The following is a 14,947-nucleotide window of genomic DNA, read 5'->3' as shown; positions in this document are numbered from 1 at the left end:
TTTAGTGTTGTATAATTTCTTCTTCAGGGCCAGAAGTTCCAGTCCTTATTCTGAAGGGTGAAGGTAGTGTCCTAACTTGGGCAGTTTTAAAACTGGTGGCTATCCTAGCAGGTAGTCTAAAGTTGGTACGATGTAGTAGATGTTTTATAGTGTCATTTCCCAGGGGAACCAGGGCAGCTCAGTGGTTGAGATCCTGGGGTCTTGAGATCGAGTGCAGCATCAGGCTCCTCAGGGAGCCTGCTTCTCCCTCTGCCTATGTCTCTGCCTTTCTCTCTAACGAATTTTTTTTTAAAAGTCATTTCCCTTGCTAGATTTTTGTCTATGTGTGTAGTAGTATTTTATTGTTAAGGAATCTACTTCTGTGACTGTCCTGAAGCCCAGGCTGGATTAACAGTGACAAGTCCTGGAGTTTAACTATACCTCACATGGACTTGCTGTTTATAACCATTGTCTTCTTTTTCTACCCCAGCTGAAAATCCAGACTCATGAGGCCTCAATCCCTGCCTTCATATTCCTGGAAGACTCCAAATTCAACTATGTTGGAGGCTTTTTCAAAGGAAAAGACAGCTTTGTCTTCCCAGAAGACAAACCCTCTATTTTTTGGTTCATGAAGCAGAGAGCATTCCCCAAACCTTGGACAGGTTGAGACCTGCTCAGACCTCAGTGTCCCCTTGTTAGATGTAAAAAAAAAACCCCAAAACCCTAAAAACATACTTTTATAGAAAACTGTTCTAATTATCAATTCTCTTAGCTCATAGAAAGGATTTTGTTGAAGAAATCTAGTGCCTTTTTAGTATTTGATGAGGAAAAGATAATAAAAAGGATTTGTGCTGAAATTTTATTTTAAAGATTTTATTTATTTATTCATGAGAGACACAGAGAGAGAGAAGCCGAGACAGAGGCAGAGGGAGAAGCAGGGTCCATGCAGGGAGCCCGATACAGGACTCGATCCCAGGACCACGGGATCACAATCCCAGCTGAAGGCAGATGCTCAACCACGGAGCCAGGTGTCCCTGTAATAAAGTTTTTGAGATACTCAATACAGATGATACGTTTGGTCAAAAATTTTTTTTTTTAGCTGCAATGTTGGTTAAAGACCAATGAAGAATTTTTGATGACATAGAATATGAACATTCAGATAATGTCATGATGTTTAAAGAATAAAGATTTGTTTTTTAGAGAGAAAGAGAGAGAGAGTGCATGCACAGGGGATGGAATAGGGAAAGGATAGAGAGAATCTTAAGCAGGCTTCATGCCCAGTATGGAGCCCCATACAGGGCTCAGTCTCACGATGCTGAGATCATGACCTGAGCTGACATCAGGAGTCAGACCCTTAACTGACTGAGCCAACCAGGCACGCCAAGAATAAAGATCTCTTAATGAAGGTATAGAATTTAGTGCTTGCTCAGCGGTTTAGCACTGCCTGCAGTCCAGGGCCTGATCCTGGAGACCCTGGATTGAGTCCCATGTGGGCTCTCTGCATGGAGCCTGCTTCTCCCTCTGCTTGTGTCTCTGCCTCTCTCTCTCTCTCTCTCTCTCTCTCTCTCTCTCTGTCTCTCTCTCTCTGTCTCTCTGTCTCTCTGTCTCTATGAATAAATAAATAAATAAATCTTTAAAAAAAAAAAAGAATTTAGTGCTTTACTAAAAGTAGATGACACCGAAGACCCTATCCTGATACAGACATTTTTCCTATTAGGGAAAATAGCAAAAATTTTAGTATATAGGAGAAAGGAAAGCTCAAGCTTTGCATTGTTTTGGTAATGTATAATCCTTGGTTTAAAAGAGATCCTTTGGGATCCCTGGGTGGCGCAGCGGTTTGGCACCTGCCTTTGGCCCGGAGCGCGATCCTGGAGACCCGGGATCAAATCCCACATCGGGCTCCCGGTGCATGGAGCCTGCTTCTCCCTCTGCCTGTGTCTCTGCCTCTCTGTCTCTCTCTGTGTGACTATCATGAATAAATAAATAAAATCTTTAAAAAAAATTAAATAAAAATAAAAAAATAAAAAAGATCCTTTATTTCCAAAGACTTGTGGATATTTACAAATGAGTTTCTCTCTGTAGGGCACCTGTGCTGGTTGCACTTGCTTTGATTGAATGTGGAATGAAGTATGAAGACGCAGTTCAGTTTATAAGACAGTGAGTATGAAGTTTTATGTTCACAAACTCATAAAGCAAGACCATACAAGAGGAAGGAATTATGGAACGTACTCTTTGTAGTATGGAATAATTTGTTGGCTTAAAATATTGTTTGATTGAAGAAATCAAGAGGACCATGTGGTGAAGAGACTCATAATGGTATTGTTTGCTCCCAGATTTAAAAATTTTTTAATTTAGTTGGCAAATTTGGACACTGTAGAGTATGTCTAGTATATGACTTTTGAGTATCTAGGAATCTTTAAAATGAATAACTAAGTGGTAGTTTAGGTGATCTAGTGACTATCTTAATGAATGTTCATAGTACCGTCCAAATGCAACTATGACCAAGAGGCAGAGAAGAATCTATAGAGAAGTAGTTAATTAGGACTCTTAAGTGACCTGTTCAGGCACAAAATCAGAATGGTATTGCCCAGATAGAATCTTGGCATCCATCTGGAATAATGGGCCATGTTATTTTGTTCAGAATTCTTTAGCAATCATTATCTTGTCTTTCCCTTTCAACCTTTTCTTTTTTTTAAAAAAAAAGGGGGGGGCAAAAAAAAGACTGATAAGAGGGCACAAAATGTATGGTAGCAGCTCTAAGAAGGTGACATATTTCAAGGAACACCATCTGTGCCTGCTGCTTCATATAATACTTGCTCACTCATCAGCCCTTTTCTCTTAAGTGATATTGTATAGGAAATAGGCTGGTTTTCAGCTGTGTGGAGTTAGAAAGGCCTTAGGCCATAAATAATGCATTTTAGTGAGTCAGACAGCTCTTTTTTTTTTTTTTTTTTTTACATGATCAAGTTTGTCATTCTTGTATTTTCAGAAAAAGAAGGGGAGCATTCAATTCCAAACAGCTGCTTTACCTGGAGAAATACCGACCTAAGATGCGATTGCGCGTCAGAGACACCAATGGGCACTGCTGTGTTCAGTAGAAAGAAGTGTAAACGAAGGCTGGCTTGATTGTGCATTTAGGGGGAACTCTTGGTACCTGGAAATGTGAATCTGGAATCTTAACTGTGTCACCAAAGTAGTGATGGATTCAGTACTCCTCAACCACTTTCCTAATGATTGGAAAAAAGCAAACAAAAAAGAAATCCCTCTATAACATGAATAAAATGTTTAAGAAAAGAAAAAGAGAAGGAAAAAAGGGATTAATTCAGTGAAGGATGATTTTGCTCCTAATTGTTGGAGTTTGAATTTCTGCCAGGATTGAATTATATCAAAATCTCCTCTTTTTTAACTTTTCAGAATATGTCTCTAAGGAAAACCAGCAGAACATTAGCCTGTGCAGAACCATCTGTTTGGGGAGCGCACTCTTCCATTATGCTTGGCACATAGATCTCCCTATTGTGGGATTTCTCTCTCTCTATTTCTCTCTCTCTCTCCCCCTCCCTCTTTTTCTTTTCTTTCTTTCTTTCTCTCTCTCTCTCTTTTTCTTTCTCTCTCTTTTTTGGTGGTAGGCGTATATTATTCCCCTCGTCTCTTCTTTCTCCATCCCTCTTTTTTTCCCTTAATACATGTTTTAGATGGAATAGGAGAAGCCCTTGTTGCTGTAGATGTGTGTGCAGTCTGGCAGCCTTAAGCCCACCTGGGCACTTTTAGAAAAAAACAAAACAAAACAAAAAAACAAAAAAAAACAAAAAGTACCAAAAAAAAAAAAAAAAGCAGTGGCATATATATTATATGATCCAGGTGGTTTTTAGTCTTTACTGATGATGGGGGGTGTTCATGTTAGTTTCTTTTCTTGAAAACCCTATTCAACATTAGGCAAAGTAGCCAGGAGCCTTTTGTTTTGGTTTTTATTTTGGTAAATTAGTGGGGAGATGGCATTTTAAGAATAGTCTTTCTTCTCAAAGAACTTAGCTGAGAGTCGAATTTTTCTTTTTCCCAACCAATGACGCTAAGTGGGTATCCCAGAAACTTCTGTTTTCTGAAGGGGAGCACTCCAGCTTATCACTAAAGATGTGTCCAGGCAGAGAGCACACTTTTTAGAATTGTGGATTTGTAGCGTTACTCTGATTTTCTGTCTAATGATATCAGATAACAACTACCAACTTTAAAATTTTTATTTAGGACTGACTTGTACTATGAATTTTCAGGAATGGTGAAAGTAATAACAGCAAAGATAGGATATTTTGGACTTGAGAAATGCCTGTGATGTGTATTTTCCAAACTGCCCCCTATATGTACAGTTCAGTTTAACCACTGATTGCCTTGTTATTTTCTTTATGAGATTTAAAAAAAAATAATTTGCTGGTTCCAAACCAACAATGCCTAGTGAGTATGTGTCCACAGGCCATACAGGGTAGAAGAGAGACATAAAGCAACCCAATGAGTAGCAAAGGGACTGTATTGCTGATGAAATGGTGTAGTGTCATTTTTGGAGATTTTTTGCCGGGTTCGATGTGCTGATCTAGAGAAGCTGTTTCTCTGCTCATTTGCAGACGGCAGTTGTGACCAGGCTGCATTGACAAAGCAGTTTGAAGGACACCATCTGGGGCTCTTGCACTCTTCATCTAAATATTACTTAATAGTGCTCTGCTTCTAAGGATTTGAATAAAGGCTTAGGGTCATCTTGTCTTGCTGGAATTTGCTATGCAGAGCCATGAACTTCCCATTTTTTTTAAGAATCAGCTAGGCCAGTAGGAATGGACTGGGACCTTGTCTCACACTGATGATACCTCAGACGTTGGCTGGCTATGTGAACTGCCTATTTCCTATGCTGGATTGTTTTGATTTTTAACTAAATGAATATCTGTAGATTCTTTCCTCCCCTATCCCAGAAAACAAAACAAAATAATGCTTTTTGAAACTGTTTCTAGAATTTTAAAGTGAAAAATGATGGTACTCTCCAAAATTCTTTATTTCAGAACATGACAATAGATTCTTAACATAGGTTCAGGATCAAAACAGCATACCCTCTAAACTCAGACTGTCTGTTGACTCCAAGGGTTTTTTTGATCAAGACAGTAACAAACTTTTTTCCCTTTGACATGCTCTGATTTTTGTTGTTTGTGGGGAGTGTGTGTGTGTGTGTGTGTGTGTGTGTGTGTGTGTGTGTGTGCAGTGTCCAGCAGTATCAGTGCCTGCCTGAGATAGGAAAATTACATTCCTGGTTCTGTATGAGGAGAAGGGTGTATAAAGCAACAAGAAACATTATCCCTCATTTTGTTTTAAATTACATACTAATGTTAATTGTTCTCAGAACTGGATTTTCTTCCTCAAAATTAAAAGTTTTTTTCTTTTGGATTTAATGAAGTATTGCTAGCTGAAGCCAGTTTGACATGGTGAGAGAGATGTCAGACTGATGAAAGGTGTGCAGCCTGATTTAAAACCAAACCCTGAACCCTTTTAAAGAACAATAAAACGTATTTTACATGCTCTTTGTCTGTGTATCGTTCTCCACCCTAGGTTGAATTTAATTTATGTCTCCTTAGAAAACTTGGTATTCTCAAGGCTTGTTTTGGGTCCTGTTAATTACTGCAAAGAGGTAAAATAATTAGAGGTTGGGAAGTTCAAAGATTTCATGCCACCCAGGTGTTCAGGGCAAACCTAACCAGAGTTTGGATATATCTGGTACATTTTGTGGTTGAGTTCTTGGACACAACACTCTAGGAATTAAGCATCTTGTTTCTTTCCAAGGGATTTTTTTATACCATAGATTTTGATGAAGCATTGCAACTTTTTACTCAAACTCAGAGAACAGTGAGGAAGAAGGAACTTTACATATTGTAGGACTGGGGATGGGGAATTTCCCTTAGATCGTGGGTAATAATCTATCCATTCATTCAGAAAATAAGCTTAGCTAGTAAGGTACTAAGAATGAAAAGAGAAGACACTGTTTCCACTTTGGAGGATCTTAGTCTAGAAGAGAAGTTAGATTTGTAGATGTTAAGAACAGAGTTATGTGGATACAGTACTGTGTGACTTAGAGTGAATTGATCCTCTTTCCTATTTTAAAATTCCCAACTCCTGTTCTTCATTAGTGTAGATTCAGTGGTCCATCGTTACATTCACTCTTGGCTACACAGCAAGTTGCCCTGCCCCATCTCTTCATTATACTTGCCTGGCTAAACTCCATTTTTGGTTAAGTTCAGTCTGCCACTTTATCTGCACTTGTGCACTTGTGCAACTGAACATGCTGACTCTGTTTCTGTTGAAAGTCACGACCTCAAATATACCCCTCAAATAGACCGTAGTACCATCTGACAATCCTGCTACATTTCTTTCATTTACTCTTGACTCTCCTTGAAAACACTTACATTTTAATACTTCCCCATTCTCTCAGTTTGTGGCTTGCTTGCTTTGCTTTTCTTTCTTTTCTTTTCTTAACTTAGAAAATAGAATCAAGGAAATTTCCACAGGCTCCTGCCATCACATCTACTCATCTACCTGCATCTCTGCTTGTAAGCTCTGTCTTTCTTCTAGTTACATGCTTGCCCTTTGTAAGGTATGCTCTTCCAGTTGTGTCCTAGATTCCATCATTCAGAGGATGCAGCTTTAGCCATTCTGTTTATTAACTTCCCTCTGCTAGATCATTGCCATCAGCCTACTACATACTATTATTTCTTCCGTGTTAAAGAAAAAAAAAATCCTGTTTGGCCCACACTCATCCCCTTTGCTCTTTATAACAAAACTCAAATAGAGTTCTCTAACTGCACACTGTACTTCTGTCTTGAACCTACTCCATTGAGGATTTTGATTCCACTGTAACTGCCTATGTAAAGATCACTAGAACTTCTATCATATTTAATCCAATGGTCAATTCTTTATCCCTTTTTTTGACGTTAGTTTATGACATAGTTGATCACTCCTTTTTGAAATGTGTTCCTTATTTACTGTGTAAGAGGAATGATATCCCCAACCTCCCACCCCATGTCCATACTCGAAATCCCTGGAATGTGTAAATATGTTACATGGTAAAAGGGACTTTATGGCTTTAAGGATCTTGAAATGGGGAGATTATCTCATATTTTCTGGATAGGTCTAGCCTAATTGCATGAGTTCTTAAAAGCAGAGGATCTTTCTTGGATGAGGAAGAATGGTCTGGAAAATGGAATGTTGCTGGCTGAAAGATAGAGGGCCTCTAGAACTTGGAAAAATCAAGGAAACATTCTCTCCTACAATCTCCCAAAGAGGAACTCGCCTACCAATACCTTAATTTTGGTCCCATGTGGGACTTCTATAGAACAGTAGGGTGATGAATTTATGTCCTAAGCCACTACGTTTGTGTTCATTTGTTATAGCTGCAACAGAAAACGGATTTTTGCTTTCAAGGACAGACCTCATACTCTTGAGTTTTCACCTAGTTTAGCAGTCACACCTCAATTTGAGGTTCTGGTTTTTCATCATCTCCACTATATTTGCCTGGACTCTATTCTCTGGACTCCAGATTCATTATCCAAAGCCTACTTGACATCTCTCATGGATGTCCGAGAGTTCAAAGAACTTTAATTCCCGCTTAACTGTAACTTCAGTGAGACCTTCCATGACTTTCATTTTAGAATTGTCCCCCACCCCTGTACCATTGGCATGTTCTCTTACCCTGCTGTGTTTTAGATTTCCCCATACTACTTACTACCATTTCACTAACTTTTTATTGTTTGCCTCTCCACCAGACTATAAGCCCCACAGGGCACAGGGATTTGTGTGTGTGTGTTTTGTTCACTATATCTTCACCTAAAACAGTGCTTGGCATGTAGTTAGGTGCTCAGTAATTGAGTGAATTGGTGCTTCTAGGTAAATGATGGTACTATAGAGAAGAGAGTAACTAAAACTGCCCTGGAGCATGTTACGTAGTTCCGCAGTGGTCATATTTGAGCTGGGCTTTAAAGGTGATGTAGAAAAAGCTGATGTGTGAGGTATCACTTCACATCGACTAGGATGGCTAAAATAAAAAAGATGGATAATGACAAGTCCTGGCAAGAGTGGAGAAATTGGAACCCTCATACATTGCTGATGGGGATGTAGAGTGGTGCAGTCTCTTTTAAAAAGTTTGACAGGGCAGCCCCAGTGGCGCAGTGATTTAGTGTCGCCTGCAGCCCGGGGTGTGATCCTGGAGACCCAGGATCGAGTCCCACATCGGACTCCCTGCGTGGAGCCTGCTTCTTCCTCTGTGTGTCTCTGTCTCTCTCTCTCTCTGAATAAATAAATCTTTAAAAAATATAAATAAAAACAGTTTGACAACGTCTCAAAAAGTTAAACATAATATTTGCCATATAGCTCAGCAATTCCAATATATCCAATACATCCAATATATCCAATTCCAATACATCCAATTCTAGATACATACCTGAAAGGAAGGAAAGGATGAATGGTTGCCCAGGGTTGGCTTGGGGGTGAGGATGTAGAGTGACTGCTCATGGGTATGGGGTTTCTTTTTGTAGTGATGAAATGTTCTGAAATTTGTGGGAACGGTTGCACAACAGTGTGAATGTATTAAATGCTACTGAATTGTGCATTTACAAAAAAAAAAAGGTTGATATGGGGAAAGTACTTTTCAGGCAGAAAATACAAGGGACTGGAGGTATGAAAGGGCAAGGTATGTTTGGGAGAAGTGGCATGGTTTGATATCTCTGGAGGGTATGGATTTGTGCCAGGCTGCTTTGATCATCCTCAAACTCTAGAAAGTGTGCTAGACACTCCTCCCTTGTCCCTCCCTCTCCACCCCAAGGCTACAGTTAATTGGGTCAGAGATAGACAGTTGACTCAAAGCTAACCAGTGGCCAGCAGGCTCTTACTTTTCACTGAGGGAGACTCTTAAATGTTAAGCCAGTAGTGCTAGTACATATATTAGGTCATATGTGAGCTAAGTAAACAAAGGACAATGAGGAGAATGGAGTAGCAGCTTGGGGAGTAAAACAAAAAGACGATGGCCTGGGAGTTGGGGAGAAATAGAAATGCCTTGGCTCCAGCAAGTTGCACTTTCCCAGGAAGCCTTCTCAGTAATTTCTGCCCCTTCCCTTGTCCCTTCTGTGAAATAGTTTGAGTCAGTTTCTTAATAACCAATAGAGCTTAGGCTTTGACTATACAAACAGCATGTTAAGTGCTGTGACTGAAGCACCTATAGGGAGAGAGTGATGATTTCGTCATTATTTGAGCCCCTATCACATACTATACAAACTCTCTGCCCTTACAGAGCTTAAATTCTAGTTGAGATGAAAGAATAAACAGGGACACCAATGAGGAATATATGTTCAGATAATGTTTGGTGCTATGAAGTTTGGAAGAAAGTAAAGTAGGTAAGGGGTTAGTGGCTGGAGTTATGTATGAATTAGGTGGAATGGTCAGGGAAGGTGTCTGAGGAAGGTGAAGGAGCCTACTATATGTAAATGTTATGGGAAGGTGCTGGAAGCACTTCCCAAGTAGTGCCTGTCACAGTATGTGTAAACTTGAAAGAGTGAGCTTGGTATGCTCACAAAACAGTGTAGGTAGTATGGCTGGAGTGTATAGTAAGGAGGAAAGGCAAAATTTAGGCAGAGGCCAAATTGTGTATAGTGAGTCTGGGAAGGTGGGGGTCATATTGCAGAGGTTGTTACGTATTCATAGCAAGAAATCTGAAAGTTTTTCTATTGTTTCTCAATCAGGAGGAAACATCAGACTCAACCATGTGGTTTATTCAAAATGTCCATGCTTAGGCACCACTGAGGTCATTCTAAATGACCAACTTGAGGTTTTCAAGTTGGGAATCTGCTTTTGCACAATGGAGAGCCTCTGAAGGTTGGTAAACACAGCAGTTACATTGTCAGATCTGTGCTTAAAGAGGCTATTGAGGAAGCTCCTTAGAGACTGTACCTGTAAACCCAGTGCTTGATTCGTATCTGCATGCAATAAATATCAGCTGAATGAATGAAAATGAATTGCAGAGAATAGAAGTTGAAAGACCATTTATGGGTGGTGGGTTGATGATGGCCTGCAGTAGGCCAGGACAGAGGTATTGGGGCTTGATCTAAGGGAGCAGCAGAGGAATAGGGTCGAAAACTATCTTTTTTTTTTTGTTTCAGCCACCAGAGCCTGGATTACATGAAAAGATGACCTGTATATCTACATTCACATTTCAAGGGATTAATTTACATCAGCTGGCTTATCTGGCCTTGAGAAAGATTTATAAAATGGCCCTCACCTCTGATTTTCTCTGCAGGTCACACTTGCAAATAAAAGCAAATAGAAATTGCTTGCACCCTTGTCAATCATGCTGCAACAGTTCACTGGCCAGTGTGACAACAGTGCCATGCCTTTGTTGTTTGGGGGTCGGGGCAGTGAGGAAGACAGAGGAACAAGGGGTGACACTAGCTAACATCTGCCAAATACAGCTGTGTTCGGAATCTCACATGTGTTTTCTCATGTATTTTCCATAGGCTTCCACTCATTATGACCCCATTTTATAGATGAGGAAACCGAAAAGGGAAATAATAGCAAGAAGTTGGCCAGGCCAGTATATGAATTAGGGCCTTATTTCTAAAATGCCTGGCTCTATGGCCTAGCAGAATGGGAAGATGTTTATATTCAGGATGTTGCTGTGGTTTTTGCACCCAATGACTTCCTGTTAATTGAACTGCAGCTTTATAAGTATGTGGAGTGGGGGAGGGGAGCACATGTATGCCTGTGTCTAGCAAGCAGTTTTGTCCAGTCAGTGGATTTAACTTGTGCAAACTGTGTGTAATGGGCCCTACCAGTAACAAACCAGGACGTTTGAGCAGAGTAGTTTAGAGTTTATAATTGGCTTCCTATTACTGTTGGCTGATTCTCTTGCACATAGAGTTTTACTCCAGGATTGGTATTTGACTTAAGAAATTTTCAAATTGATTTTATCTTTAGTGCATTAATGCGTGGCCTAAATTCCTGCAGAGGCATTAGAAAACCAGCCTGGACATGCTTTAGCAATCGTAACTGGATCTGAGCTGCCAGTGCCACAGCTTTTATTCAGCATAGATAAAGCATTTTTCTGAAAGCACTTTTCTACCTAAGTCCTGTGACTTACTTTTTTAGGGTACCTCAAGTTTAGGCCCTTGAAATTGGAATATAGTCCCCCAAATCATGTTAAAACACACAAATGGGAATTTGTTAACATGGGTAGATTTAATTTTTAGCTTCCTGTCAGAATGGGACACATAAATATTCAAGGAATGGTGTGGAAATCAGCCTAATTTTCAAGGGTGCACAATTGTAATGTCTTTTAAAGTCAGGAAATATGAAATGTGGCTCTAGTAACGAAAGCGCTATAAATGTAGCCGAGTACATGAAAAACTGGAAGGTATTCTGCAGCTTCCTGGGGATTAGCATAGGTAAATGTTTTTAGGGGAAAAAAATTTTTTTTTCAGCTCTAGAAGTGCAGAATGGATCCCAGCTGTCTGAAAATACCAATTAATCATCTTCTAATGCTTTTATGCAAATGATTATATTTGACTTTCATTTAGAATTGCCATTAACACCTGGAACCCTAAGATTGATAACAGGTAAAATTTTAATGAATACATAAATTAAAGATTTGAATCATGTTTAGATTAATTTATAGCATTTTATTCATTATAAGTCCTCCTGAAATGTAAAAAATCACAGGATGAGACAGAAAATAGAGAAGAGGAAACAGCCTTTGAACTTACCCATTTTTTTACTGGTGAAAAAGGATGACTTGGGAATACTAAACTCTGCAAATGTTTTTTCTGCCCTTTGCAATCATTTACTCGGGTGATAGGCCTGTGTACCTACCACAGAAGACTTTAAAATTTTTCTAATGCCCTGAGACAACACTGGCCTTTTAAATTTTTTTTATTTTTATTTTTAAAAAATATTTTATTTATTTGACAGAGATAGCACATATGAGCACAAGCATGGGGAGAGGCAGAGGGAGAGGGAAAAGCAGACTCCGTGCTGAACAGGACTGTGGGATCATGACCTGAGCCAAAGGTAGATGCTTAACTGACTGAGCCACCCAGGCACCCCTGTTTTTATTATTTTTTTTAATGACTATATTCCTTCCTATGCACCTTCCTTGCTTTAAAAAATATTTTTTCGGAATGAATGTAAAAATAGGGTCATTGTAGACGTTTTGGGAAATATAGAGGAAGTAAAGAAAAACAGCATGGTCCTTACCATCCAGGGACAACTGTTGTTAACATTATGATGTATTCCTTTCTCCTCCCCTCCTCCCCCTGCCATGTGTAATTATAATTTTATAATTATGTATAAATCATATATATTTTTTCTTTTTTTACTATACAGCCATGGTAATATTTATAATTTTTAAAAATATTTATCTATTCATTCAGAGAGAGAGACACACACACACGGGCAGAGACACAAGCAGGCTCCATGCAAGAAGCCTGACGTGGGACTCGATCCCAGTCGCCAAGATCATGCCCTGGGCTGCAGGCAGCACTAAACCACTGCTCCACCCAGGCTGCCCAATATTTATAAATTGAAACCTTACCATGTTCCAGGCACTATGCTTAGTGTTTTAGGTATTTTTTTCTGTTTTTAAAGATTTTATTTATTTATTCATGAAAAACACAGAAAGAGGCAGAGACATAGGCAGAGGGAGAAGCAGGCTCTCTGTGAGGAGCCTGATGTGGGACTCGATCCCAGTACCCCAGAATCACCACCTGAGCCAAAGGTAGACACTCAACCACTGAGCTACCCAGGTGCCCCAGTTTATTATCTTTTGAGTGTTAGGTCATTTTCCATTTTATGGATTAGATGAAAGCTCAGAGGGTGGAACATGGCTTGCCCAGTATCACTCATCCAAGAAGCAGCAGAGCCAGAATCCTAACCTGAAATGTCTAACTCAGGAACCTTGATCATCTCACTGCACTATGCTCCCCTTGAACTCAATAAGAGGAAGCTATTAGAATTAGCTGAAACCACGTTGTTCCCTGAGGACACTGCTTTCTCTGGGACCTCAAAAGTACAGGTGAGATGAGGGCTCAGCAATCCATATGGGGCCATGTTCAGACCATTGTTCTTCCACCGCTGGGTAATACCAGCTTGAGACAGTTACCATCAGGTTGTTACAGCCACTACCCTTCCTTGCTGCTGTCTTCTGTTACCCTCCCCATCACTCAGTGCATGGAGTTCTTTGGCTCTTGAAGGCCACCCCTAGTCATTCTCATCCTGGGCAAATTTAGTGCATCATCAGGCCTTTCAGCATTGAAGGCCTTTGCTACCTTAACTCCAATGACTCATTTCTAGGAGTAAGACTGTTCTGGCTCTGCTGGAGTCAGGAGGTTAAATGATATGTGTGTGTGTACCCACACACATAATAATTTACATTTTACTGATATAAAGGATGTATAACCTACAGTTTAAAAAGAATAAAATATGTATTATTACTCTTTATTGTAAATTCCATGTAGCCAATTGATTCTCTTTTTAAAAGATTTTATTTATTTGAGAGAGAGTGTGTGAGAGAGAGCATGAGGCTGGTGGGGATTGGGATGGGGAAGGGGCAGAAAGAGCGGGAGAGAAGCAGACTCCCCTAGTGTGGAGCCCAATGTGGGGCTTGACCTCACCCCCCTGAGTTTGTGATCTGAGCTGAAACCAACTTAACCAATTGGTTTCATTCATCATTCATCAATGATGTGATTTCTTGACAGATATAGATAATAGTTTTTGAATTCTGGAAGACTATTAACTTTTTTTTTAAGATTTTATTTATTCATTCATGAGAGAGACACATAGGCAGAGACATAGGCAGAGGAAGAAGTAGGCTCCCTGCAGGAAGCCCGATGTGGGACTCGATCCCAGGACTCCAGGATCACTCCCTGAGCCAAAGGCAGACGCTCAACTGCTGAGCCACCCAGGCATCCCAGGAAGACTATTCCCTCAATTTTTGGCATTATTTACAATGTAATGGCTACAGATACTATGCACTTTTAAGTTTAATATGCATTACCAACATTTTCTCTATTATTTTCTTAAGTGTAGACAATCAACAAAAAATCAAATTCTAATCTGTAGCTCTTGCCAGTTTCCATGGTATAAATACAACACCCCCCCCCAGCCAATTTCAAGCTATAATAGATGTCATTGAACATAGAACTGGGAAGAGATGCAGTGGCGCACCACTATAGTCCTTCCACCATACAGAAACAACAGATAATAGTAAAATATAGTAAAAGACATGAGTTTTGAAAAGTTTGACCTTTGTCTTTAAATATAATTTATTTGAATGTAAGTTTTTATAAATATGTGCTGCCGAAGCAAGCACTGAATGTAAGTTTTTATAACCTAATTTTAAGTAATGGCTGTATTTAACAACAGTTAGCAAATTCCTAAAATTTACCAGTCAGTTGATATTAATTACCCCAGCACAACACTGTGGAGAATCATTATCTGCACCTACTCTTGGATGCCAGCCCACAAAGCCATGTCTGTCACTTTCTCATCTGCAGCTCATCTGCTTACCCTCTGATTCACTTTCTACTCAATTTAAACCTACCACAAGATGTCTTCTGCCCTATCTATGACAGACCCTGTGCTAGTAGGTAAAATCTCCTTTTCCTGTCCTGGCTCCCTGATTCTAGTTTTCCCCAGGGCTCTGCTGTGGGTGGTCTGCTTGTCTCTTCCCATACATCTTGCTTCAGTGATCTCATCCAATTCCCCGACATTAAGTACCCTGAGAGCTCCTAAATCTGTAATTCCTAACCACAACTCTCTGGAGCTCCAGATCCATTTGTTCAGCAGTCTACTGGACATCTCACTTGCTTGTCTCACAGCAACTCAAACTCAGCATTTCAAGATTGTATTCATTGCTGCTGCTGCTTCTTTTTTTTTATTCATTGCTTCTTTAAGCCTTCAATCTCTA

General features: G+C 39.8%; 1 protein-coding gene across 2 annotated transcripts in view; it reads left to right on the top strand.

Moving 5' to 3' along the window:
- Positions 1 to 5,526, top strand: part of PTP4A2 (protein tyrosine phosphatase 4A2) — a 31,446-nt gene extending 25,920 nt beyond the window's left edge. For both annotated transcript variants that reach the window (XM_055331752.1, XM_055331753.1), the window contains exons 5-6: positions 2,062 to 2,136; positions 2,969 to 5,526. In XM_055331752.1, the coding sequence (XP_055187727.1) occupies positions 2,062 to 2,136; positions 2,969 to 3,077 (184 nt within the window). In that variant the 3' untranslated portion in view covers positions 3,078 to 5,526. The remainder of the gene's footprint in view (positions 1 to 2,061; positions 2,137 to 2,968) is intronic.
- The last annotated feature ends 9,421 nt before the right edge of the window (positions 5,527 to 14,947 follow it).

This window comes from Nyctereutes procyonoides, unplaced genomic scaffold, assembly GCF_905146905.1.
Source record: "Nyctereutes procyonoides isolate TBG_1078 unplaced genomic scaffold, NYPRO_anot_genome, whole genome shotgun sequence".
NCBI classification, from domain to species: domain Eukaryota; kingdom Metazoa; phylum Chordata; class Mammalia; order Carnivora; family Canidae; genus Nyctereutes; species Nyctereutes procyonoides.
Note: the sequence above shows the minus strand (reverse complement) of the source record. Positions and strands in the feature narration are given on the sequence as shown.